The 27,483-nt window shown below is 36.6% G+C and overlaps 1 protein-coding gene across 1 annotated transcript; it reads left to right on the top strand.

Moving 5' to 3' along the window:
* Positions 1-172: 172 nt before the first annotated feature.
* Positions 173-27,483, top strand: LOC134539127 (endoplasmic reticulum-Golgi intermediate compartment protein 2). Its single transcript, XM_063380875.1, has 7 exons — positions 173-453; positions 2,394-2,524; positions 5,525-5,680; positions 7,703-7,919; positions 9,117-9,367; positions 13,235-13,495; positions 18,503-27,483. The coding sequence occupies exons 2-7, from the start codon at positions 2,416-2,418 to the stop codon at positions 18,697-18,699; spliced, it is 1,191 nt and encodes a 396-aa protein (XP_063236945.1). The 5' UTR covers positions 173-453; positions 2,394-2,415; the 3' UTR covers positions 18,700-27,483.

The raw sequence follows: 27,483 nt of genomic DNA, 5'->3' as shown, positions 1-27,483 counted from the left end.
CACAAGTCATAGTTAAATTGTAATATTTACTTTAATAAGTAAGGTTATAAGTTTTTATTAGTGCATTGTATGTGTTCTGGAATGTTATATGAGAGAATATATACTCAAATTATGTTCATAATAAAAAAAGTGTCTGGTTGGCCAACTTGTAATGCCCGATATACGTCAAATTTTCAATTGTGCGTGGCGTGAATTTGTTGGTTGTGAAGCATGTGGTCGGTTCTACGATAATTTGTTATTTTTGTCACAGTAAATGTTAAAACGTATCAAAAAATTTTCATATATACATTTGTTATAATTTTTAAGCAATGTTATTGAAATCAACTGAATTCATTAACCTGTTATGAGACGCTTCACCGCTTTCGGTGTTTGACATTTACGTGCTTTGTGGTTTATATTCGTGATATTTTATCAAGCAATCATCTTGCTTTTTTTGCTTTGCAAATAATTTATGTAAGTGCGAATATGAATTATTTTTATACTGGTTACTAAGCATATTTTTTTGAATTCCGGGGAAGTATGGGGAAATAATTAGCTTAAAGTAAAATAGATGAATAAAATTTTTATTGGTTGGCTCAGTGGTTAGAGCTACTGGCTCGTGAGTCACCGACCCGGACTACCGGGTTCGATTCTCGTCTAGGTGTGGGAATCAATTGAATTTTCTTTCCCGAACCAGGCCATCTCTCCATCACCACCATCAGTTGGCAACGGGAAAGCACTTGTTAAATCACCTCCACCCTTGAACGCTTTGGTAGTTTCACAGTGCCTTTTAAAGATAACTCATCGTCTTTAGCAGAGGCAAGTCGGGCAATCACCAAGGGTCCCACGCCTAGTAGGGCCCCGCGCTGGCCCTTTTATTACAGAAGCATCTGCCATGTAAAATGTTTGTCATTCAGTTGACAAGTATATTCATTAAATAATATAAACATAATTTATCTTAATGTTAATAATGCTATCATATTTTTTATTCTCATGATTTATTTGGCGTTGTTTCAATATCTTGATCATTTATCAAAACTATTGTCAGTATTTAAGTTGCAAGTTGGCTCAAAAATATTTTATTTAGGGGACTAGCCCTTACCCCCAGACCCCACGGTTTGTCTCATCTCCAAATTATATCGCCTCTGAAAAAGTAAGTGAAACCACCAAGGGCCCTGCAAATTGTAGGGTCGCCCCTGGTTTTTAGCAAAATCATAGAGTAAAGGGTAGGAAAGCTATACCTAGGCAAGAGGTAGGTTTATCAAAGTTACCGCAGAAGCTAGAGTTTAATAGAGAAAGTAAATTAATTAATGTCTTATTAGCTCCAAATCAAGGGAAGTATAGTCAGAATTGACAAATTCATTAAATACTTATGCAGCCTGACATTTACACATTTCATATATAGCCTAAAAATAAAATAAAAAATTCATAGTATTGGCAGGAGGACTGCTGTTTCTCCCATCGAGATACAAAATTATTTACTATAGTTATTTCTGAATAGTAAGGATGTGTCATGTACCAATGCAAACTTAACCAAAGGAATTTTTAATATTGAGGCTGCATTCAGTGCGAAGCTAGCTGCGGAAGGATTACAAAATTGTTTTGACGCTATCATAACCCGTTTATCAACATGAAGTAATACTATTTTGGCAGTGATTTGTTTGTGTTTACAAATTTTCGACACTATTTTCGGGCATATTTAGAATTTTTAGATGTTAAAGTTAATCAGTTGACAGCAACAAATAAATAAATAGGTATAGACAGCATTTGGCTGAATAAGGAAGGGATGCCACAAACCCCTCCAAGATCACAATAGATGCATGAAAGGAGGCAAGTAACTCATTCTTTCATAAAAGGCTGATTATGTAATGTGTTTATGTAAGAATCTTTATAACTATTTGAAAGGTCAACAAAAATAACCAGAATATTTTGAGATGTACTTTTCGAGGTTTTTTTTTTTTTTTTTTTAGGCTGAAGAGCCCTGTAAGAAATGGGGATAGTTCACTTACATATTGACTTTATGAGAACTTGAACACTACGTTAGGAGTCCTGCTAATTGGGACCCTGCTCCTCTGAATATTCGTTAATCCAGACAGGATTTCAGAAAAAAAATTCTACGGCAGTTCGTAGTCTAAAAACTTAGGTCTATGTATAAAGTAGTATCCAAAATAAGTTATGTAGTTTGAAAAGTTAGGGCCTATGAGTATTTATGAGATAAAAAAAATAGAATTTTTATATTTTTACCAAATTAAAATATAATTTTTTTAAAAATTAATGCAGATTTTTGATGATCCAGATGGGCTCTGGTCCCATTTAGTCCGGGACTCCACTGTTTTTTTTTTTTTTTTAATATATTTGTAGTACAGACATCTTATCTGCTCCCATAAATGTTTTTTGTCCGTTGTGAATTGCAGATTGTGTCATGAGGAATCGACCATGCTGCGCAGCAGAGCAAAGAACGTCTCTTTCAAGACAGTCCGAGAACTGGATGCGTTCCCCAAAGTGCCAGATTCTTACGTCGAGACCACGCCACTTGGAGGAACATGTGAGATACCATGCATTGAATGTTGTTACTGCAGGTTATAGCTACCTACTTACAATGTAATTGGTAAAGTTACTAGTGGCTGTGGAAAGACCTAGGCAGACTTGGTAGAATGCTCTCTTAGTAAGTATGTTGGGGTATCTGTGAAGTCTCAATTATTTCTGAATAAAAGTTACAAAAATGGGTACTAGAATTTTCAATAATAAAGATCATATGCATAAGCAGTCCATTTAATTAATAAAGATCGCAGGCTTTCACGGCCATTGTCTGCATTTTCTTGGCTTCTGGGTTAGGCCGTGTCAGGTAATTGGCTTGCGATGTTTCGGCGGTCATTGCATCTGTCGTCATCAGGTAGACTAAGTCTTCAGTCCATTTAATTGTTTATACACACCTTGTGGTTTGTAATGATGCTACCAGATATGTTTCTTTTCAAATATCTAAGTACAAAATTGGCAAATTTAATTTCTTAGCAGGCCGAGGTGGGTGTAGCAGCAGCATTATTGAATAACTCTTCACCCCTCTCCACAAAAAAAAATTCTGGCTGCCGTTGTGCAGATTATTGCCATCTGTGTTCTTGCAGTTCGATGGTGAAGGGGCAATACACATGCCTTTTACAGAATCTAAAAATGGTTCATTCTGAGATTTACTTATCTGTTTATAGATGGAGCCCAGATTGTATTACTTTGAATTTTTTTTTTTTTGCAATGGGGAAGACAAATTTAAAACATTTTTATGAACATACGCTTTTGCTGATTTTTCACTTATTCCATAGAGAATCCACAAGAATGGATAAGAAATACAAATACACAAATACACAAATACACAGAAAAACGAGCCAAAAGCAACTGTTCTGTCTTGGCAAAGCCTACTGATGTTTTTTTTTTTTTTTTGGTTGTCATAGTCTTGTTGAGATTATCAGTTTTGTATCATCAAAGGGTTCGTTCGTTTCTTGCTGTGTTGCTTTTTGTCCTTTTTTTTGTGTCATAACTGTCTCGTAGTTATCAGCTTACTGTGTTCATATGAGGCATGATATTTTTTTCTGGCTAGTTCCTTTAATGGATTTCTCTGAGCTGTATTTCATTTAACATTTGACATTGGCTGATTTCTGCTTTTTTTTTTTGTGTTCATTATTTTTGTCGGTTCTTGTGGTTCTTCTATGTCATAAAGTTGAAACCAGCAATGATGTACATCCATAAGTATGTTTTAAAGCAATCTTTTGCATATTGTCTACCGGAACAATAGTTGAACAATTACAAACATTGCAATATAAATTATGTACTGATTATTACTGTACTATTTTTATTTTTTTAATAATTTCAAGTTATGTGTCAAAATATTCAGCCCTTCCTGTTTCTTCCAACTTATATCCAATTAAATCTGTTGAAATTTCAGTGCAGCTGCTTGACTGTTGAATAAAATAAAATATTTTGTTCAGATGACCTTTATGTTTAACTTCAGCAAAAATACAACGTTGACGTCGACCAGGGCTACGCCGCTACTGATCCCCTCTCCTTCTACCGACTCCTTCTGTTTCAAACCTCCTGCCAACGAGTGTGTGTGTGTGTGTGTGTGTTCGGCTGCCCGGCAACAGGCTCTGTGTAAGAGGCTGTGTTACGGCCTCATACCATTTATAATTTACTCAAATTTCTTAATACGTGAGGTTTTCTTTTACTGTTTCTATATATTTTTCCCCCATGGTAATTGTTTTCAGCTAATTAATAAATTTTTTGAAAATTAAAAAAACTCCAGTTTGTAGCAACATTTTGAGATATTTTAAAAAGTGTGTAACTCTAAAACCGTTCTTTTTAGAATGAAAATGGGCTTTAGTTCAACATGTAACTGGAGTGTATCACATCACTTTTTTTTTTTCTTTCAATAAACTCAAAGTTTTTTATAAAAAACAAAAATTGGAAATTTTTAATTTTGATGAAAAATATATGTTTTGTACCAAGCCTCTTTAGTAATTTCTGTACAAAGTTTTATGATGGTATTCCAATAATATCATATTGAAATTATTTTTTTTAATGTAAATTAATGCATATGGAAATTCTGTTAATCCATTACTTGTTAGCCTAAATAAAAATTAAACTTTTAAACAACAGTCTATTTTATTTAAATTTATTTAGGGACTGCCACAACTTTTTCAAACCTTTGTTGTAGAATCTTTTCTTCATTTATATACTCTTCATTGGTTACATAAAAAAAAAGTATTGTAATGTAATTTTATTTTTGACCCTTGACACCTTTATTTGGATTCATGGGGTAGATTGAGGTTATCTTTGGGATTCAAATTCGAGAAAATTGACATCCGACCCTTCAGGAATGCAGACAATTGAGGAGTCTCTCCTGGAGGTCATTAATACGAAATACCTAGAGACCTGCAAAATTCGCGTATTCATTTTGTGATATGCTACAATTCAAATAATTATACCTTAGCGCTGCTTCTGCCACTGGTTCACTGTTAATCTGGAGTAATGAGGGCCACTTAGAGACCCTCGCTCAAAGAAGTGTCGAATCACAGACACTCGGTCGAGACGACTCACAAGTAAGCAGCCAATGAACAGGTGGCATTTGCCCGCGTGTGTAGAGTGTAGTAGAGTCTATCCTGGAGGTCGTTGAACCCGTGTATTTTGCAGGTCCCTAGTAATACCTAGAGACCCGGAAAATTCGCGGGTTCAATGACCTCCAGGATAGACTCCAACATCCTCTACACACTCGGGCAAATGCCAACTGTTCATTGGCTGCTGACTTGTGAGTCGTCTCGACTGGGTGGCCTGTGATTCGACACTTCTATGAGTGAGGGTCTCTAATTGGCCCTCAGTCCTCCAGATTTACTGTGAACCAATGACAGAAGCAGCACTAAGTTATACTTATTTAAATTTTAGCATAACACAAAATGAACCCACGAATTTTCCGGGTGTCTAGTAATACCACATACGCGTGTCGTTCCTGGTCGTGGTTGACGATCTCCGCGTCGTTGCAGTCCTGTCGGCCTGGTTGCAGTCTCGGTGGTGACTGGCGTGTTGGTGCTCCTGCTGATGTACGCGGAGGTGTCGTACTACCTGGACTCCCGCTTCGTGTTCAAGTTCCTGCCCGACACGGACTACCGGGCCAAGCTGAAAGTCAACATTGACCTGACTGTCGCCATGCCGTGTGGAAGTGAGTGCCTGTCGTTTTGCCTCTCGTTTCATCAACGAGGTGGCTTTTTAGTAAATTCTGGACACTTGAAGGGCCCCGTCTGCCCGAACACACACTAGGTGTGCGGACCTTCGGAAGAAACTACACGATTTGAAACCTGCACGAGTATTTCATCTTGTTTTTGAACTGTATTTTTAGAAGAGTAAAATATTGCTATATAACGCTAGTTTTCAGATTAATTTTTGGACGTGAAACAACTGGTACTGATTCTTGAAACCACTCTAGGTTTTTACATGACACCCTTATCTTAATTTCTCCACCATCTTATGCTATAGTTGCACGTCAAAACAATTCAAATTTAATAATTCATTCAACAAAAAAGCTTCCTTCAACCTTAAATAGAAAAACAAAATCTGTGACCCAAATGCGAGCCTGAACGAACGCATAACTATCGTCGTAGTACTCACCACGAAAAGTTGGGGCAATCAAATGTAGTTAACTCGGCACTCAACAACTCTACAGATAACGTGCGTTGCATGCAATCGGCAAGCGAGATATCAATATTCTACTGCAGGTGCGTGCTCTATACGGGAAGTGACATAACCAAACATGAATGATGCCATCAAGCGATGGCTACATTTTTATAAGCGGTACACCGGGGGAGCGCAGATGACTACCATACTGGAAAACTACCGTAATGAAAATTCCGCCTGGCCTCTTCGAAAAAGACGGAAAAGTACCTTAATGGAAAACTGTCATAAGTTAAAAGGACGAGACGGAATTCTGATATATTTTATTATGCATCCGTGGAAATAGTACAGCGGCATTGCTCTCAATGTTGTGTATAGAATACTCAGTTGGTAGTGCTGGCAACCCTCTAGCAGTTTCTCAGGTTAACTTTAAATCAGACATATTGCGCTTCTTACGGTGATTGTTGTAATCACAAATCCCCTCCAGATCGCGGCGACCAGATGAACAGATAAAGGATATAACGTTTAAAAACGTCTTTAAAAGAAAATTTACACATTGGACAACTTCGTACTTCCTTTAATTAAATGAGTGGTAATGTCCGAATAAATATTAGATTTATACTTAAAATTACATTGTTTTATATGTTTATAAAACATTGTGCGACGTTTGCGCCAAAGGTTTTTTTTATCCAAATTTTGACGCCCTAAAATATTAGTGCGATGATTATATGCAATAAAACATTACGTACAAAATGTTCATTCTACATGCCGATAAAATTTCTTTTGTTTTTAGAATGTGTATTATACTTGTGACGATTCATACTGTGGTAAAAATCAATTTCGGAGATGCAGAAGGATGCTTTTTATTGATTTATGATGATTTTTTTTTTCATTTTTATATGACTGAGGTCAAGTTCTGTGTCCATTATCTGGTGACGAACTTTATACTTCACTTTACTGGCAATCGCAAAGCTATGAACTGAGATATTCACAGCTATACTAATTAATCTACTTTGTCACGATACATATTTGGATTATGTATTTATTAAAAACTTTTACTGTTCAAAATTGAATTTTAAGTTCATTCTTGATAATACTGGCATTAGAATTCCCCCAGTTTAACAGCCGTTTTTTAACATCTACCCTATGTACGTACCATAAGAAGAACGATACAATTTTTCGACTCATTCCTAATTTCAATAAAATTGATAATCTTAATGTGTAAAAGTGTAGCTATATGATGCATTTTTATTTTTACGTAAGCCTGCAATTAGTAATTTCATTATGTCTGTGTTTTTTGTATTTCTTTTTATGCGTTTTTTATATTTCGATGTTTTATTTTCAATAGTTATATTTTAAACTTTATTTGTTTGTATTGTTTATATGTTGTCCTTGCACACGTGTGTCGTGCCCAATGCTAAAGCCCTCGGCTGTTGGTGGGGCATGTTACCATACTAAATATAAATAAATAAATAAATAAATAAATAATTTAATGTTCAAAATGAATGTTGCTGTGCTTGAGCTTGCCCCGGGACAGCCGGACCACGGCCGTGTTGTTCTCTGGCTACTGCAGGCATCGGAGCAGACATCCTGGACTCGACGAACCAGAACGTGCTCCAGTTCGGCCGCCTGCACCAGGAGGAGACCTGGTTCGAGCTCTCCGCGGAGCAGCGGGCGCACTTCGACGGGGTGCGCCACGTCAACTCGTACCTGCGCGAGGAGTTCCACGCCATACAGGAGCTGCTGTGGAAGTCCGGCCAGAACACGCTCTTCGGGGAGATGCCCAAGAGGTGGCCGTCCCCTTAGCCCTCTTCCCCGCGACGTGCGCTTCGCTTGTTTGTTGCCGAGGGCATTTTATAAACGTTCATTTTCTCCTGCCATTTCGATTATTTTTGTAGTTAAAAATTTCAGAACTATACTAAATTATACAAAACTATAAAAGATATTTTGTATTCCCTCCAGCTTACACAACGGTTGTTTATCATAGTAATACACACACACACACACACACACACACACAAACAAACATACAAACACACACACACACACAAACAAACATACAAACACACACACACACACAAATTGAAATGGGTTTTTATAAAAATAAGGGCTTGAAAGTCATGGAAAAAGTCAGGAAAGTCGGAAGAATTGGTGAGGGTAGGCGAGGACTTCATATACTATTTGCTGTATGTTTAATAACTTTCCTTTTTATGTATGTCTATGATTAATTTTTAATTACTTTAAATTAGTTATGGTTGAATCTTTTGTAATAGCTAATATTTGAACATTAAGTTAAAATTGTAATTTGTTCTCTTAATATTTAGTCAACATCTGCTTATATCATGCTTATTTTTTAATATTCCACTATTTGATGTAATTGCAGAAAAGTGGTTAAGTGTAAGAAACTTCGCCACCAATAAAGACGATAAATAAATAAAATAAATAAATAAATAAATCCTGTCAAGCTTTTGTACTTAATTAATGTATAAGTGTAATACAGTTCTCAATTTTTTTTTTGTTCTTAGCAATTTCTTAAGTTTAGGTGAATATATATAGGCCAGCTTTGAAGATAGTGTAGACTAGGTTCTCTTTATTTATTTAAATAATTACTAAATAATTCAATCATATTAAAAGTTACATAGTTAAGGAATTTAGAATATTTTTGATCACGTTAAGTCGGGGAAATTATTATATATTTGTGCTGCCACTCTATTTATCCAGAAGTTCATGTCGGAAGGTGTTTCGGGAGCAGAGGCGCGGTGGAGTGAGACGAGAGAAATTATTATATATATGTGCTGCCACTCTATTTATCCAGAAGTTCATGTCGGAAGTTGTTTCGGGGAGCAGGAGTGCGGTGGGTTGAGACGAGGAAATTATTATATATTTGTGCTGCCACTCTATTTATCCGGAAGTTGATGTGGAAGTTGTTTCGGGGAGCAGGAGCCGAGTGGAGTGGAGTGAGACGAGGCGACCGTCGTGTGCGGCAGGACGGCGGTCCCGAGCCACGAGCCCGACGCCTGCCGCGTGTACGGCACGCTGACGCTGAACAAGGTGGCGGGCAACTTCCACATCACGGCGGGGCGCTCGCTCGCCCTGCCGCGCGGCCACATCCACATATCCGCGTTCGTGTCGGAGCACGAGTACAACTTCACGCACCGCGTGCAGCGCTTCTCGTTCGGCGACCCCAGCCCGGGCATCGTCCACCCGCTGGAGGGCGACGAGAAGGTCACCGACGAGAGTAAGTATCGGGCCGCCCGCGCCTCGTGCGTCCGAGGCAGCTTGTTCCATTACATTAGGGACACGATTACATGATGCATAGCGACAAAACCGTAATAACCCTGGAGAGTATGTCCAAAATGCACATTTAATACATCGCAAAGCACCAAAATGTAACTAAAATCATATAATTAATAAACATTTGAATAATATACCGTATTGGTCCGAAAATAGGCCAACCTTTTTTGCCAGTTTTGTCAACCTTGAAATCTAGAGTCGGCCTATAATGGGGCACTAGCCAAAATAGTATAATTAAACACATACATTTCAAGAAGAATCACTTATGGCATAAAAATGTCATCAGATATACAATTCATTGACCTAAAATTATGCCGTACTTACGTGGAATTAGTCATTTTTCCAACTTACTAATTCAGTAAACACACTTAACCCCAATAACGTATCATATTTTAAGTTAAGTACACAGATGTGGTCACTTGTAGCACACAGCTTTTAAAAGCTCGATCTGGTTATTTTTGAACTGTATTTAACAGGCTGCGGTAATTTTATTTGCTTGTAAAATGTGGTATTTACAGTAAACAGTTAGTAAAAACAGCAATTTTGCCGTACGGTTATTTACCGAAGTATGCTTTATTTACTCTTCTACCACAGAAAAAACAAAATGGCACCAGTGTTGGCAACTTGTAGTTGCGACACGAATAAATAAATACCGGTACATACTAACAGTAACAAGAACAATATAACCTATTTGCAATATTGGCTCTTTTATGGTTGATTCATACACGTTTTACATGAAACCATTTTGGGTTTTTTACATCAAAATTAAACGTAACGGTAAATGTTTTTACGTCACAATTTCTATGAACTTAGAAAATGTGGCCATTGCCGTATAAAATGTTGGCACCACTACAAAAGAATGTTGAGATAAACGGAAATATGAACTCTCAAATATTTTTGTCAGTTCAATAAATACTAACTTAGTTGAAGTGTTACTGTGGTAATATGCTGCTGATAATCATTTTAGTTAGTTAAAATTTGTTTTTCCCTGATTTTGAGTGTGCTGTAGAAGGGGTCGGCCTATTTTCGAGGTCGGCCTATCTTCGGACCAATACGGTATACCTCAAATCCCAGCAATATATCCTTTTAATATGATTAATTCAATGAATGTAATTTATTTGGAATGAAGTTAGTACCATAATATGTGGATCAAATACAAGTTTTATTTTGTTTGATCTTGCATCTCTAATTCGCTTATTTCTGTCGATGGGTACATTTTTCCAACACGCAAGTGCATGAAGATTTATTTTTATTTTTCTGCATAATTCTTTCCCTAGAACCTGTTTATTACAAATGAATAATTTATATTTTATGCCGAACGAGAAATCAATAAAAAATATTATATTCTCATGATGAAAATAGCGTACTTTCTCGGTTAATGTCTATATACTGAAGCATTTGAATAATAAATAAATTTATACGATCAAGATTTAAAAAAAAAAAATTAGTTTCAAAATAAACTCTGGAATTAAAAAAGCTAAAATTAGCGGGTAATGTATGTGAGTAGTTCTGCTAATGCTTGCGGTAAGATTTCCTTAATACATTCACTTTGCAGCATTACTCTGCAGCTTCTCAGCACCTAGGTTAGACGTGCAGTCTGCTCCGAACATCTCTAATACCTAGGAGCAAGAATATTTAGCATTTTTTTTTTTTCAAAAACAAGCATCTGGTATTTTATGAATTAGCATTTTTTGTGCAACTTATTTAAAATGTAATTATTATGTTCTAAATGTTCGTAAACGTAATATTCATGTGTAGAAATACGTATGTACAAATAACACTATACTAGTTATTTTTGTACATAAAAATTGTTATGCCTTTTTATATTAAAACCAAAAAAAAAATTAAAAACTATTTTACTTAAAAAAAATTGGTAAGCAATATGCTGGCAAACATTAAGTTGCAGGTTTAATTCATAGAATAATACACAAATAACTTGATTTCTCGAGTGGGACTCTTATTTTGAAGTTATTTCGGATGCATGTAACTTGACTGCATTGCAGAGACATGGCAATATCACGAATCATGCTGGTCATGAAACTAGTATAGAGAACAATCACCAGAAAATCACCACATGGGTCAAGTGTAACGTTTGGAAGAATGTCAGGTACCTCTAGCTCTGCTGTGGTTTACTTCACACTTCTGCTGAAGCAAAATGCAAGAGTGTGCAGCCCTTTTTTTTTTTTTTTTTTTTTTTTTACATCTTAAAAGTAGAGACCGGAAAAATTCGCGAATTCATTTCGCGATAGGCTAATATACAAATAGTTATACCTCAGTGCTGTCTCTGCTATTGGCTCACAACTCACCTGGATGACGCTGGGCCAATGAGAAACACCCGACCAAAGCTTTATCGAATCACAGGCTGCTATGTTGGGACGTCTCACAATACAGCAGACAATGAGTGGGTGACATTTGACCGAGTGTACATAGAACTATGGAGTTCATCATGCAGGTCATTGAACCCGCAAATTTTTTCGGTCCCTACTTATTAGCCAATCATACACCTTCCGTCTGTGAGACGAGAAAATCTCTTTCAGAGATGGTGGATGTGTAGTGTTTGTGTATTAACTGGATTGCAGATAAGTGGTAAGTTAAAAACATAAATTAAAATATACTTTGTTTATACATGCACATGTGTCCTAGACAAAGGAAAAAAAAAAGTTTGAATATAAGGTTTGTGAGGTCACAAAGTCTACAAGACTGTATCCGAATAGTGGCCTAATGGATCCCTTAGCTAAGGGATCCATAGATAGTGCATCGTAATGGACGTGGCCATCTTTGAGTTGTATCCGAATTCTCATAAGGGATGTCGATGCATCCTCTCATGCGTCCACTAGTTCACATTCACTGATACGTCCATACATCCCTTAGCTTTGTTATTGTGAACATAACCCTTTAAAAACGAGAGTGTGATACGAGATAGTTAATCAAAATGGATTTTGAACTTGAAGATAAACACGTAAAATGTAACTATGGTATTTATAAATACTTATACTATAAGTATATGTTTACATAATTCACATAAACAGTAAATTAATTTGATTTGTGGGAACAAGTGCCCGATTCAAATTTTCTTCCATATCTCAATTCCCAACAATAATTTAAATCATCCAAAAATTGTTTAGAAATATGAATGTTCATTTACCGTTTCACCTGCCCACCTTTTAGATGTCATGAATATAAAAAGGCCAATCCACATTAGCACAATGACAAACCAACGGGTAGTGCTAGCTGTATAACTATTCGGATAACGCAGGGGCGCAACAACAAGGGGGGGGGGGCGGCAAGAGTATTTTGCCCCCCCCCCCCCCCCCTCTGAAACCTTCAAGTGGGGGCAAATGGGGGCAAAGAAAGTGCTGTGTAATCAATTTTTAGATAATAAAACTGCTTAAATATCACCATTTTCCAACTTGAAATACAAATTTTCCCGGGCGGAGGACCCCCGGTTCCCCCCCACTTCAATAGGCGGGGATCGATGATTCTTTATAAAAAGGTATATTTCCCCCCACCCCCCCACCCCCTTCGGAAATTTAGTTGTTGCGCCCCTGGCAATAACGTACATATACTTTAGAATGTATCCTTTAAATTGCGGGTGCGTTTGTTTAGGGATGTAGTTGACGTGAGCTTAGTGGACGCATCCCTAGGTATTCGGATGCAGCCGGTGTTGTTTGTTTGTAAGTGTGTGTGTGTGTGTGTGTGTGTGTGTGTGTGTGTGTGTGTGTGTGTGTGTGTGTGTGTGTGTGTGTGTGTGTGTGTGTGTGTATAGCGAAGTGCCCCTTCTGATGCCCCCTCTGTCTGCGTGTGTGCGCAGACATGATGCTGTTCCAGTACTTCGTGGAGGTGGTGCCCACGGAGGTAGACACGTTCCTTCAGCGCCTCACCACCTACCAGTACTCGGTGAAGGACCACCAGCGGCCCATCGACCACCGCAAGGGCTCGCACGGAGTGCCGGGCATATTCTTCAAGTACGACGTGAGCGCCCTCAAGGTCCGCGTCACCCAGCAGCGCGACTCCCTGCCGCAGTTCCTGGTGCGGCTGTGCGCCACCGTCGGCGGCATTTACGTCACCTCCGGTAACTTCCGCTCCCCTTTCCTCCCCGGGGGCTCTCTTCGGGTCTTTTTCTTCCCTCCCGAGGCTCTCTTTGGGTCCTTCCCTTCCCTCCGGGCTGATCCAGGGGAAGTCACTCCCAACTTTTGAATATATATACTGTATAGAAGTCGCCAGCCCAGGTTAAAATTTCTAATACGGTTCGAGGTAGTTGGTTAGTTCACCGCCGCAATCGCCACCATCTCTAGGGCATCGACTTGTGGTGGTCCCTAGCGGACAAGTGTCGAACTCTTCAAAAACCCCTCCCCCCCCCTCTCTCAAACATGCTTTGTCCTCCACCCACCCTCTACCCCATCTCTCATCCATATAGTTTTGATGACGCACAAACTCCCGTTGAACGACCTTGAGCTGTTGGGTGGGGGGGTGCGGTGGGAATGACAGCGGGTGACAGTGCTGCGCTCTAACGTGCAAATAACAACCTAAGACTATACAGGGCGTTACGGCAGCGCACTGCAGCGGTGAAGTTCCCAAGCTGCTCATCATACGCTCCTGAAAAATGTATACCGTATTTACTCGTGTATAGCGCGCCCTCGTGTATAGCGCGCACCACGATTTTTGCAACAAATTCCAAAGAAAAAAATTGAAATTTTTTTTCCCATAAATAAATTTTACTAACATTTTGTGGTACCTGATTATTTAAATTGATGTGTGGTGATGCGTCAGGAAAATACTTAAACTCTGCTGTGTAGACGGAAGATAATGAAGCGCTGTATCGTCACAACTGGTACTTGGGTGGGAGGAAGGGAGGCAGGCAGGAATGTGACACGGACTAGATGACTCACCGGTAGCAGCTGCGACGAAGCGAAGGAAGTGGGAGGGGGGACTGGTGTCAACATTTTCTCTCTCTCTCTCTCTCTCTCTCTTTTATTTTACTAGCTGTAGAGGGGGAGGTCTAAAAATAAACAAGAGACCTGCGTGCTTGCGCGCGCACGTGTGTGTGTGTGAGAGAGGCCCTGTTGCTTGTGCGTATGTGTGGGGGCTGGCCAGAAACGTCACCCGTCACCCCGCAGTTAACGACTTCCACTCCTCCCCGCCTTCCCCCCCCCCCAACTTTTTTTTTTTCCGTGTATAGCGCGCATCCTTATTTTTTTCCTTTACTTGAGGGGAAAAAAGGGCGCGCTATACACGAGTATATACGGTAGTAAATCCTAACCACTCGCGACTTCTATACAGTATATACTGTATTTACCCGATTGCAAGACGACTCGAATGGAAGATGAGGTCAACTTTTTAACCTTTATAAACCAGAAAATAGTATATAACAAGCTATAAATAAACATTTTACCGCCACCGTCGCACGTTTGCTTCGGATATGCCAAATCGTCTTGATGCAGCACTGTTGTTGTTTTCTTCTGCATATTTTACCACAATGAGCTTAAAATTTGCATCGTGATATGTTCGAGAGCCTTTCTTTATAAAAGAACTTCATGTTCCTCGCCTTTCAACACTATCCATTTTAGGTTCCCGAAATTTACCGCATTTGTTTATTAACGAAAATAAACAATTTCGTTTACATAGAATAACATTTTTAAAACGTATACAACACTTTGGGTTACTAAAATTGTTACAGCGCTCGCAACATAGTGGAGATATCATGTACTACAAAATTCAGCATGAGAAATGACCTGGTTTACCAACTCCCGTCTAGGTTTCACTTCTTCTTTCGTGCATACTTTATCTATGGCGTGAGGGCAAATAAACAAAGCATGGCGACTAGTACCGTAGATGTTTTTTATAATCTTTTTGCGTACAAATTAGCTTTAAATTGTACTGTATTTTTCATTAAATGATTATAATGTTAATAGTTATTTATTGCCTGTACCCATAAAAGTAATTTCACATTGTATTAGCCTAAAAATGTGGGACAAACTACCATCAAAAATAAAGATTTTCAAATGCAAGACGAATGTGAAATTTTTTACCGTTGCCGAGAGAGAAAATAGTCGTCTTGCATTCAGGTAAATACGGTATATTCAAAGCTCCCAACTTCTCAGCCCGTGCATTCTGTCAATACTCCAAGGTTCACACACCTCCTTAATGCTCTTAAAAAAAACCTTAATTTGTCTTAAAAGTCCTTAGATTTCACTGATAATCTTTGAAAAGTCTTTAATAAAGACTGTTAGCACGCAACCAATAGATAAATGCGGGTATTACAATCATTGGCTTAGCTGTGTTCATAAAGTTGGGAGGGACAAATAATGATTTTGATGTCAGGTAAACCCATTCCCCTCTTACTAAGACGGGGGGTCCGGGGGTCCTCCACCGGAAAATTTTTATTTTAAAAGTGCAAAAAAGCACTTTTTAAGCAGTTTTTGTATCTAACCATTGGATACATCGATGTTAAAATTATTATTGTTTCCTTTAGATAAAATTTGAGAGTGAAGAAATTACAAATAAAGTTGGGCAGAATAATATTATAAGATAAAAATATCACGGACTAGAAAGTTGGGGGGGACAGTCCTCTCCACCCAAAAAGTTCAGGGGGACACGTCCCCCCTGTCCCCCCGGTTCCTACGCCCTTGATTATAATGTTCTTTTGTTTCCAACTTGGAAGCAAACAACGCTTTGCATACGCGCAGTACAATTGGTGAATTTCGGGCCACGGGATTAGAGTTTATAAATAAAACTTGTTTTCAATCATTTTTTTTTGTACTTTCAACTAAAAAATGTGTTTTACTCTCTTACATTAAACTTATAAAGTAAATGTTATTAGTAGGCATGTGTGTATATAGTTTTTTTTTTTAGTTTGAATCGAATACGAATACCAAATTATTCCCAAGTACTAATATGGTATTCTAATAATAAGAATGAGAAGTAATACTAAAGTGAAAGATTAAGCTAAGTCAGCTACAATGATTATATGGAAAATGTTTGTTAAAATATTTAAATTATGGAATAATTTTTTTAAATTATGCATTTAACCTAACTTAACCTAACCTAACCTAACAAACCAATCAATCAACAAATCAACCAGCCAAACTTTCAGTTCCTTTTTGCCTTATTTTCCACAACCTGCTACTATACATATTGATCTAGAAACTTATCTAAAACACAAAATACCGTAAAAATTGCCATCTATTTCACAAAAAAATGTGAAACTATTTTTAAAATGCTGTGTTCCCAAGTTAGTAATTAAATGAGCTCTTATTTACATATTTAAACTCTAGTTATTCACTATTTTTCGTTTTTTATGACAACCAGGTAAATTGTATTTTAGTTGAGCAATATCTGCTAATTTCATCTGGAATCTTAAACCATTATTTACGTTTATTATACATATTTTTTTTAGTAACAATGTCTGTTTTGTCATTCATGTCTACAGCAGCTAAGCTGCTACTGTATCACATGGTGTTGGATCTAATGTGATAATTAATATATATGCCGTTGAAACCATGACAGTTACTTCTTATTAATGCACATCTCAATGGAGTGCCCGTTTTTTATGGTGTTGTAGTCCATGGTTGTTGTCGTATGCTTATTTTATTGAGTTTGAAATGATAAATAAATAATAATTTACGGAATTTTTTTCTGTTACTGTTTAGCGAGAGTAGCAAAAAGAAACTTTGAATACTTGTTGCATGTTTAAAACCTCACCTATTTTTCATGTTTTTGATTACGAAGTACCATCAAAACATTAAAAAAAGGTATTTATATGACACAAATGACTTGATCTCAGAAGTGAACGTTGTTATACGACATACTTGTAAGGCAAGCTATGTCAAAAATTTGTAAGAAAACAAATATTCATTAATTCGAAGTACAGTAGAACCTCATTTTTACGTACCCGCGATATACGAATTCCCGCGATTAATGTTTTTTTTTACATACACTGTCAATTTCCCTATACTAATAATGCATTCTTTTCCCGCCTTGTGCAATAGCATTTCCCACTGTTTACGTAGAATTAGTGCTGTATTTCGTGGCAAACCATGGGAAAATTTAGAGAAAACAATAAATTCTCAAAATGAATAGCGTGAAGTTTAATTATTAAGCGTTACTGCATGAGTATGGTCACCACAGCTTCGTTCGCCATTGTAAACAACTTACTTTTTTTTTGTGCCACGGCCATGAACCAAACGTATGGTGACATAAACATGAAAATTAATAAGTACTTTTCTTAGCGTTCCCCTTTCATCTTAAATGTATTATGCATGAAAATAAAGGTGAAAACTCACATTTTAAATACACAAAAGAGCGGATTACTGTTCCATTATTAAAATACGTTTTAAGCAACGTACGAGTTTCCTATAAATATGGCGTCTTCGTGCATATTCTGCGATATTCATTTTAACACATTAGAAACATTCTGAAAAGTCAAATGGCTGCAATGAATATCCAAACAATGCAATTGCAATTTAACTTCTATTCCTCAACGTAAACAATTATATTGATGGTGGTAGCTATAGTTTTATAGTAATATTTCTCAAAAAATCTGAAATTAATAAAACTTTATAACACGTTATTAAATACAAAGTTCTAAATCAATTGTGTTACAAAATTTCAGCACCAAGTGGCTATATCAAGATGCTTCAACATTCTCATCTCTTACACAAGAACAGCAAATTTTATATTTAACTTTCGGCAATAATGAAGAACGGCGTTATTGGATATATTTATAATTTTAATTATAGTGAAGTTCTAGTTAATATATAAAAACGTAACCGTCTCTGACATATTATTTAGTGTGGTATATATTTTCTTATTGTTTCCCATATAGTGAGACGATAAAAAAAATTTGAACATTTCCCTAATTTTGCGTTTTCCCGGTTTTTACATTTTTTTTTCTGGTCCCTTGAAATATGTAAAAATGAGGTTCTACTGTATAAGTATTGGAGGTTGAATCAAGTAAGAATAGTTTATTATTTGTATTTGAAGATTGGATATTTTTTTTATTTTTTTTTCAAATACTTGCATGCTCCTAGTGAGTGATCTATAAAAAGGTACAGAGCCCTGTGTTGCTTCGTGCGACCAGGAATCATCAACAGCATGTGCCAGCTGCTCCTGGACCTGCTGGTGTGCAAGTACGTGCGGTCTCGCGGCGGCGCGGCGGGCGAGAAGACCTTGGACGTGTCCGCGAAGGGCCCCGCCGTGCCTGCCGTGTCGCTGGTCGCGCCGGACCTCATCCCCACCAACTTCTCCCCCGTGCACCTGGACGGGGTCCCCGCGTAGGCGGGGTCGGTGGTACCCCCCTCTTCCGTCGTCCGTGCTCGCGCGATGTGGCTGGCCGGTGACCTCTGCCGTGTCCGTGTGATGGTACACCTGTCCTTTTGCACCGGTGCGACGGCTCCCTTTCGGACTTCCACGCTTGGTGACGGTACCAGGGTGTCCGTAATTAGTACTTTCGTGCTAGAGCTAGTACTTTTATATAACTTTTTTTTTTCAGCCGTCTAGCACAGATCTAGTGCATTTTTCTTTAATATAATAATTAGGGATGCACGAGTACCCGATATTTTCGGGTACGGTTCAAATCCACGATTACCCGAACCCGGAATCGTTGTACGTACATGGATTCGAACAGCATTGCGAATATTCGCAAAAGTTGCAAATTAATTTAATACGGCTCAAAAATACTAGCAGTGAAAAATAAAATTAGGCTACTATTATGTAAGTATTTATAATATGATGTGTCAAAGAAAGATATGTAAATTTAAATAATTAACACTGTGACATTAAAAGAATTTCGATGTTTACATAATTATAAACATTTCACTCTCAGTGTAACAAATAATTGCCAGTAGTTACAGTTAGAAAAAAGACAACACACATTATTTTTTAAAATAATCAGTTATTTTTAATTATTCCATGCTTAATATTCAAAATCGGATTCATATCTCAAATATTGCCAGGGATTCGAATCGGATTCGAACCGAACTGAAAATCAAGGATTCACACATCCCTAATAATAATATTATAGTAACTCCAATATGTTTTATTATTAAGCGTAATTATTTTTAAAAAACTATGGGAATGTATGTGTTTGTGGTGTGATTTTAAGGTTCGAGCATTGTGCATTGTCATAATAACTTCCTAAATTGTTTAAAAACCATAACAAATTATTATTTAGTACTTTTTTTTTTTTTCAAATCTAGTACTTTTTTCTTGCCTAAGTTGGTACGAAATGTTTTTTCCTTGTGGACACCCTGAATGGTACCGTCTCCCACTCGCGTGAAAGGTTTGGTTTCGGACATGGCGTTAAGCAAAATATACAACCAGTCTCTTGAGCGGTACTATTATTTCAGCTGCAAAAACGTCTGTGTAGTTATTAGTGGAGCACCGATACCAGTACCAGCACCAACCGTTTGACTCGCCTAAGTTGATCATAATAACCAGAAATTATGGAAACTTTCACCAATATCGGTCATTCCTCCCCACTTTTCCTCCCATCATTGGTACAGTAAGGCTAGTTTGTGTGAATCAAAGTGGCTGATTCCTCTCGTACCAGCATTTTTATACTGTGATTTCCGATGTTACAAGGTGGAAATTTCATGCTTGTTTGAAGAGCTCAAAGCTGCTACTCTTCTTGCATGTCAAGTAGTATTTATTAAGTGATTGTGATTGTATGTCTCTGTCGCATCAGTTCACACACCTGAAGGTACGTGTTCTGGTGTTGCTGAAAGCTTAGACTAGAGGGAAAGACTTAAGATGGGAAAAAACTATTTTCAGAAAGTTTTTTTTATAGCTTGAACCTTTTATTAACCCTAGTATCCTCTCTTACAATTAAAACGAGCATGGTATTAGAGTATCTGTCACACTTTACTTTTATGAGCTATTGATCTGGTCTCTTTTTCAATGATGCAGAATTTAAAAACAAGGTAGTAAAAAATGATTATCCCTCTTTTGTTTATGAAACTGCTGGTTGATAAGGTCCTTGCCTATCATGGCTTTTAAGTTTCAGATTCTTCTTATCTGAGAGTGAGCATAACTAAAGCTGTCTTTTTTATTACTTTTCTATGCTCACATAATTTCCTCACAAAATATAATTGAAAAGGTTTAGGGGAAGAATACGGCTAACGTTTTACATGAAGGTGCAAATGAATTTTCATTTCTGAAAAACTGAAATTGTTCTATATGCCGTACCAATGTTTTGTCTGCAAGTATGCCAGAAACTTTGGCATATTTATTTGAAGTTAAGTAAAGAAAAAATAGGTACGTAACTAGCTTGATGTTAAGGTAGCTTAATAATTATTTTCAATGTGTCCACTGGTCTCCAAAGTCACGAAAGCACCCTGAAATAAACATTAATGGTGCTGTAAGTTGCAAAACTTAAGGCCCGTCTACAATAGTCCGAACCTGTGCGTGGTCCGTGTCCTTATCCGAATGTGAGTGACGTCACATTGTCTCACCGAAAACTGCCCTGTCCACAATTGCAATGTCCGATGTCCGAATGTATTGATTTCTAAATTTGTCACCAATGTGCCAAACCAAATGTTTTTGTTTATTTTTTTGATGCTTTGTAGTTTCAGATTGAACTTATGAAAGTTATGTAAGTTATAACTGACTTACAACACCTTCCATTTCCTTCAATAACAAAAACAAACACCACATTTTCAAACGGGAACCGGAAATTCAAATATCGTGAGTGTTCTGTTCTTTTTCTGTGTCCGAAGTACACAGGTTGGGACAAAAAGTTCAAATTGACGAATGTCTTCGGACCAGGTAGGTTCGGACCTTCGCCCACTTGACGCATGACGTCAGAGGGTCACGTGGACCAATCAGCGACGAGTGTCCTTTGGACACAGTTTAGGACATTGCTATTGTAGACGGGCCTTTAGGTTTCCAGCAGCATTTGGTCATTGACACCTCAGTTCAGTTTATAGTGGCACATTAAATATAAATTTAGTTCAGAACTGCCCATTTAAATTATATCTCAACATTATCTCTGAGAATTATCTGTGAAAATGTTTTAGTATTCTGGCATAAGAATCAGCATGTTCCTGACAATAGTTAAAGAGGATTAGACCCCGCCATCTTGGATTTTTCCATACTTTTGCTATAATTCTAATTTTGAACTATTTATCTCAATTTTTTGCACATCAAGGTGTAAGTCATAACTCTCCGACCAGTACCTTTTTACAACCACATATTAACTAATGGGCTTCAACCCGTAAGCGGCGCGAGGAAATAACGTATTAGGTATTTCACGTGGGCAACTACAGTGTTTTCTCGCATAATCGTCGCACATTTTATTCTAAAATCAAGTTTGAAAAGTACGGGTGCAACGATTATGCGGAAAAAAAATTTTTTTGTTAGATAAAGTATTCATAAAAACAAAACCCATTCATGCAAAGTACGTTTTTTTACAAAGTGAAGTATAAAAGAGCACGCCAAACAATTTAATTTAATAAGTCGTGCAACAAAAACCTTTCTTCAACTTAAACTTTAAATATAAAAACAAACTTTAAATAGAAAAACCAAATCTGTGATCCAAATTCAAGCCGAACGAACGCGTAACTACCGTAGTAAACACCACGAGTGAGCGCTATATCAAATGTAGTTAACTCGATTCCGCATAGAGAGCGCGCGTTGCATGCAATCGGCGAGATATCGATATTCGACTACGTGTGCGCGCTCTATACGGGAAGCAACATAACCAAACAGTAATGATTGCAACGAGCGCTGGCTACATTTTTGTAAGCGGTACACTGCGGCGACACAAACGAACAATAAAGATTATAACGTTTAAAAAGTCTTTAAAACAAAATTTACACGTCGGACAGCTTCGTATTTCCGTTATTTAAATAAGTATGCTGTAATTTCTGAATAAATATTATATTTTATATGTAAAAGATACCTACACAAAGCGCTCTGCATCTAATAGCAGGACCAAAAACATCATGCTACGCGAGAGGTTGTTTTCTATCGAAATTTTGACGCCCTAAAATATGGGTGCGACGATTACGCGATAAAAGAGGGTACAACTATCATAATAATCACAACATTTCACAATTATTTACATCAAAAAGTAGCCAAAGCGTAATCCTATGCCATGTCAAATAAAAACATTTAGCAAGGAAGATTTATTATGAGCAGTATCAGAATATTACAATTTGCAAGATGGTGAGACCTAATCCACCTTAAGTCTGTTTTGTGTTTGTTTAGTAGTAGTAAACTCTGTGATAAAAATTTTTAAAAATATATTATATTAATGTCCTTAAAAATTCCTGAAATTGGATCACGAGGTTTGTTTAGGTACCCTGATTTGTAAGTGAATAGTCGGAAACCAATTATTATTTTCTTAATTATTACTCATCTGTAGTCTGGTGATATTGGTGCCCCACTATTTTTAAATGTACAGAATCTCTAAGTGCACCACGTGCATTTGGATGTGGTTAGAAGTATTTATTTTAAAATGTTGCGTTCAATGAAATATAAACTTATAATAAGAATTTCTTCAAGATTTAATTTGGGTGAGATTGTAATTTACAGGGAATTTAATTAGAAAAAAACAAGTCATGTTTGTAATTGTAAATCGTGTGTATCAACTTCTAATTGTAAAAATGTCACATGAAAATCAATATGAGTGCAATCTGGTGCAATCTTATCGGAAGAATTATTTTAATAAATTTTGTTTTAATTTGCCATGTGATACATTTTTAATGGAAATATATACATTAATGCATTTTTAAATGTGATTCTTTTGTAATTTACTCTTTTCAGTAAGTGAAGATTTATTGTTGTTATACTATATACATCACATTGTGTTGTTTTAAGTTGTTTGTTTATTTTTACAATTGTTATTTTGAATTTTTTTTGTATCCCTTATTCTATTATTAGAGACCTGCAAAATTCACGGTTTCGATGGCCTTCAGGATAGGCTGCACACACCCCTGTACACTCGGGAAAATAACGCAAGTTCATTGGCTGCCGACTTGTAAGTCGTCTCAGCTAGTTTGTCTGTGATTCGATCCTTCTTTGGTTGAGGGTTTATAACTGGTTGAGATTCTTCCAGATGAACAGTACGCCAATAGCAAAATTATCTAAGAGGTATATGTGTTTGAATTCTAGCCTATCACCGAATGAATCCGCAAATTTTGCAGGTCTCTATCTATTATTGTTAGCAATAATTTTGGAGTGCAGTTATAGTCTGTAAAACATATTTATGTAGATCCCCTTAAAGGTGGCAAATTGTTTAGTGCTTCATTGCAAACATAATGGGGCTTAGACAGTACATAAAATTTTTTGTGTGTGTGAGTAAATTATTTTACGTAGTTAAAGCTTTGCATTTTCCAAAGAATGCTATCTATGTGTTTGTGAACTTAGGATCTATTTTTTGCAAAAATTTTACCATAAGAAATTATTTATGATTCTTCTTTCTTTCTAGTGCTTGTGACTTAGTTCTTAGCTGTTGCAATTGTGTTTTTCAGTGATTCCAACGTCTGTTAAACGTGTTTGTGTGATGAAAAACAGTACTGTTTATTGTAATCATGACTTGGGAAGAATACTTTTTTTTCCATCAAATGCATGAGAAATATTTTGCATATTTTATAATTTTGTTTTTATTACCATCTTGTCTTGAATATTGTTTATTCATCAATTTTACTCTATCTAATGATGCAATTACCTGATAACTTTTATTGTTATAATTTTGCAACACTATCAGAAAGGAGGCCTCTTTCTGACCAGACACTCTTACTTGATAGATTTGAAGGGTTTCATTTTTTGTGGTGTCGCGGTTGACACTCCCGGTGTAACACCACCACAAGTTAGACACCCGTCTGGGAACAGCCTTCAACACTCCAATCTTGTTTATCTTTTTTAAGTTATTATTTTGCACGCTGCTCCAAAAAACGAGTGCCCCAAAATTCATAAATAAATTATTCAAAAGGTTTTTAGAAAAGGAAGAGATCAGATTAATAGTATTTAAAATGAAAAGAACATAATTACTCGAAATGTGAAAAACTTTAATGAGACCATTTGCGCATGAGCATGGTAAGGAATTTAAGTTACGACCAAATATCAAAAAAATTACAATTATATCTAAAACCATTTGCCCTATAAAGTTATAGAGGCTTTTAATATAGCCACGTTTTAATATATACCAATAAATAATAAATACTGCAATAAACGCATAAATAAATTCAGACATTGATGCAAAAACCGTTCTAAAAATATATATATATGTATAAATAATAAATTACAATACTATTCAAGTAAAAGTTAGTAAAAATTAATGTCTCTCTAAAACATCTTGATTACACCCGGGTGAATTTATTTTACGGCGCTTCATGGCATGCTTGATGGAAGGTTCGGTAAAAATGAGTACGAGGACGCAACATACACTCGACGTGGGAATTAGGGTCTTTTGGCAAAAAACATTTTTAAATTGTTCACTGTTATGGTGGGCAAAGTTTATATCAACACCCCGGGGTTACAGGGGCAAAAGTTCGGAGCCGGAATCACTTACTTGGATTAAACGTTGTACGTTGCATCCCACCCCGGACCTCCTGGCCCGGAGTTTAGCCGGCTGTACTTTAGCACACATGCTAAATGCTTCATTAACGAAAAAAGTAGCGTAGACTCTTCATCCTCTTGGCAGCACCCGCCACAATCTAAGTATTTGCCGAACTTCAATATACGTCAGCTGATTTATGTTAAAAAATATTCACGAGTCCCCGCCGGCCCAATACCACGAGCCATCACCCGCGCTCGTCACGCCCGAAGCGCATACACGTCCACCACGGCGATCAGCTCACGACTCCCTCATACAGCTCATTCCGTCCCTCTTGACGTATTTTCCCCCACCACCTTATTGCCTTGGAACAGTCCATTTCAATCTTCACGGGGGGGGGGGGGGGGGGGGGGGAACGTCGTACACCGTATTATGATTCAAAGTCCAAAACGATATAATTAAATATCAAGAAACTAAACCATTTAAAAAAACATAATATAAAAACATATTTAAAAATAAAATTAACAAAACTTATAAAAGACCAATACTTATAAAAAAAGAAAAAGGGCAAATACTAAAACTAAAATTACGTCACAGCCATAATTCAACATTAATTAAAATAAATATAAAATCAAGTGGCCATGCCACCTATGGCCACAGTGGAAGGGAATTATTTTACGCGTAACTAGTAGATGCTGCATCTGAAATGGATCAGTTTGTCTAGTGATGAAATGTCGTTGTGATGTTCGAAGATCTAGAATACGTAAAATATTTGCAACCAAGAGAGTTAAATTAGATATATGAATTGATACAAAATTGTTTTCATTATTGTGCCACATACTGATTTTGCATAGTGTTTGTTTCAGTGATTGCTCACATGTTACGGTTGCGTAGTATTTGACCCAGGTTTTGTCTTTTGTCGATGGACTTTAGAGTATGTAGTTTTTGCAATTTCATTCATCAAAATCGTAGGTAATCTTTATGACAATGTCTTAAAAAATGTGGGCTTCCACTTGTAGCATACAGCAATCCATGCTATGAACATTCTCAAACATCTGGTAATTTTTGGGTCTTTTTATGACTGAAAAATGTAAAATCTTTATTGTTATTCGTAGATTCTTCCCATTGCTTGAAACAACTGGCCTTTGATTGTTGGCTCATTGTTCAAAAAATCTTTAAATCAAATGCTGACATGAGGCTAAAATCCTTTTCACATGATTAAATATTTATTGAATTCAGTGGATTATATTCTAGGACAAATGTGAGTGCACTTGTGAGATTGGGTCCAATGAAAATTAATAATAATAATAATAATAATAATAATAATAATAATAATAATAATTGTAAGCTATTTCACACTGACATAAAGATTGTTTCTAAAAATCAATTTTTTTTTGGTTTTTCAGGTCATACATTAATACATAATTGCCAAGGAAATATTAAGCAATTATAAAAGATGACTAAAAATGCCATTCAAGAATATTTAAAACATTTTTACAATGAAAACCGTTGAAGGAATCTAAGCATTTGGTTCCTTGAACATCCATAGGATTACAAATATGAAATTTAATATTTAAGTGATGATTAATTGCATCTAAGCAATTCAGTTTGATTAAAATAGAATATGATTTGAGACAAAGTTTGATCTAGCTTTCACATTATGGTTTGAAGGGTAACAAAAAAATTTTACTAGACACTAGTGAAATATATAGAATTAGATTATTATTGTACTTACAAGATAAATTGCACAGGCCTGACTATTTACAGTTTATTTTGAGAGCCAAGATTTGTTCTTAACTAGCATTTTCACACACTGTGATTAATTAATTTAATTTTTTTTATCATTAGTGGTATGAACATAGGTACTAGTTTTTTCGGAGGAGGGTGGGAAATTAAATTTTGATATGTAGTAATTTTTTTATTTTTGCTTATGCTTAAATCCAAGGGATTTCAAAGTATAGTAGAATCTCTATCAACCGAGCTTTGACTAACTAAGTTTCTGTATTATTTAGGACCTAGAAAAGATCTAATTGTTGTCAAAAACCTAAAGAAAAATTACTTCAAAGATGACATTTACATGGTGGGCAAATCATTGAGTGACGTGAAAGAATTTACACTGAAGAAAAAATAAAATTGATACCACTGGGCCAACTGAAAAACCACGACAGTTTTTCATTATATCCGTGTTAGCCGAGATTTTGCTTTGCCGAGGTTGCTGCAGTCACAGTAACTCGGTTGATCGAGACACACATTAGACGTCGCATACAATGTTGCATTTATTCTCAAGGTGCTTTTGTAATTTTTGTAATGCAGGAAATTTTGAAATATTGTGTTTTAGTTCATTGTGGTGTGTGTGCTTGTGTACTGCTAGGCTGCAGACTCCAGTTCAAGTGCCTTGCTCTTCGCAGCGAAACACTGGTGCTCTCGGCAACCATGATTTCTCACCGAGATTAGATTGTGCAGGTGTGTAGTTGACCAGACTCAAATATAGATTGGCTGGCAAATATTGTGTGTTGTGATTGTGTTATTTGTTGATGAATAAATGTGGTATACTTAACCTTAAA

The sequence above is a fragment of the Bacillus rossius genome, chromosome 14, assembly GCF_032445375.1.
Source record: "Bacillus rossius redtenbacheri isolate Brsri chromosome 14, Brsri_v3, whole genome shotgun sequence".
NCBI lineage: Eukaryota > Metazoa > Arthropoda > Insecta > Phasmatodea > Bacillidae > Bacillus > Bacillus rossius.
This window is presented reverse-complemented; position numbering and strand designations above follow the sequence as displayed.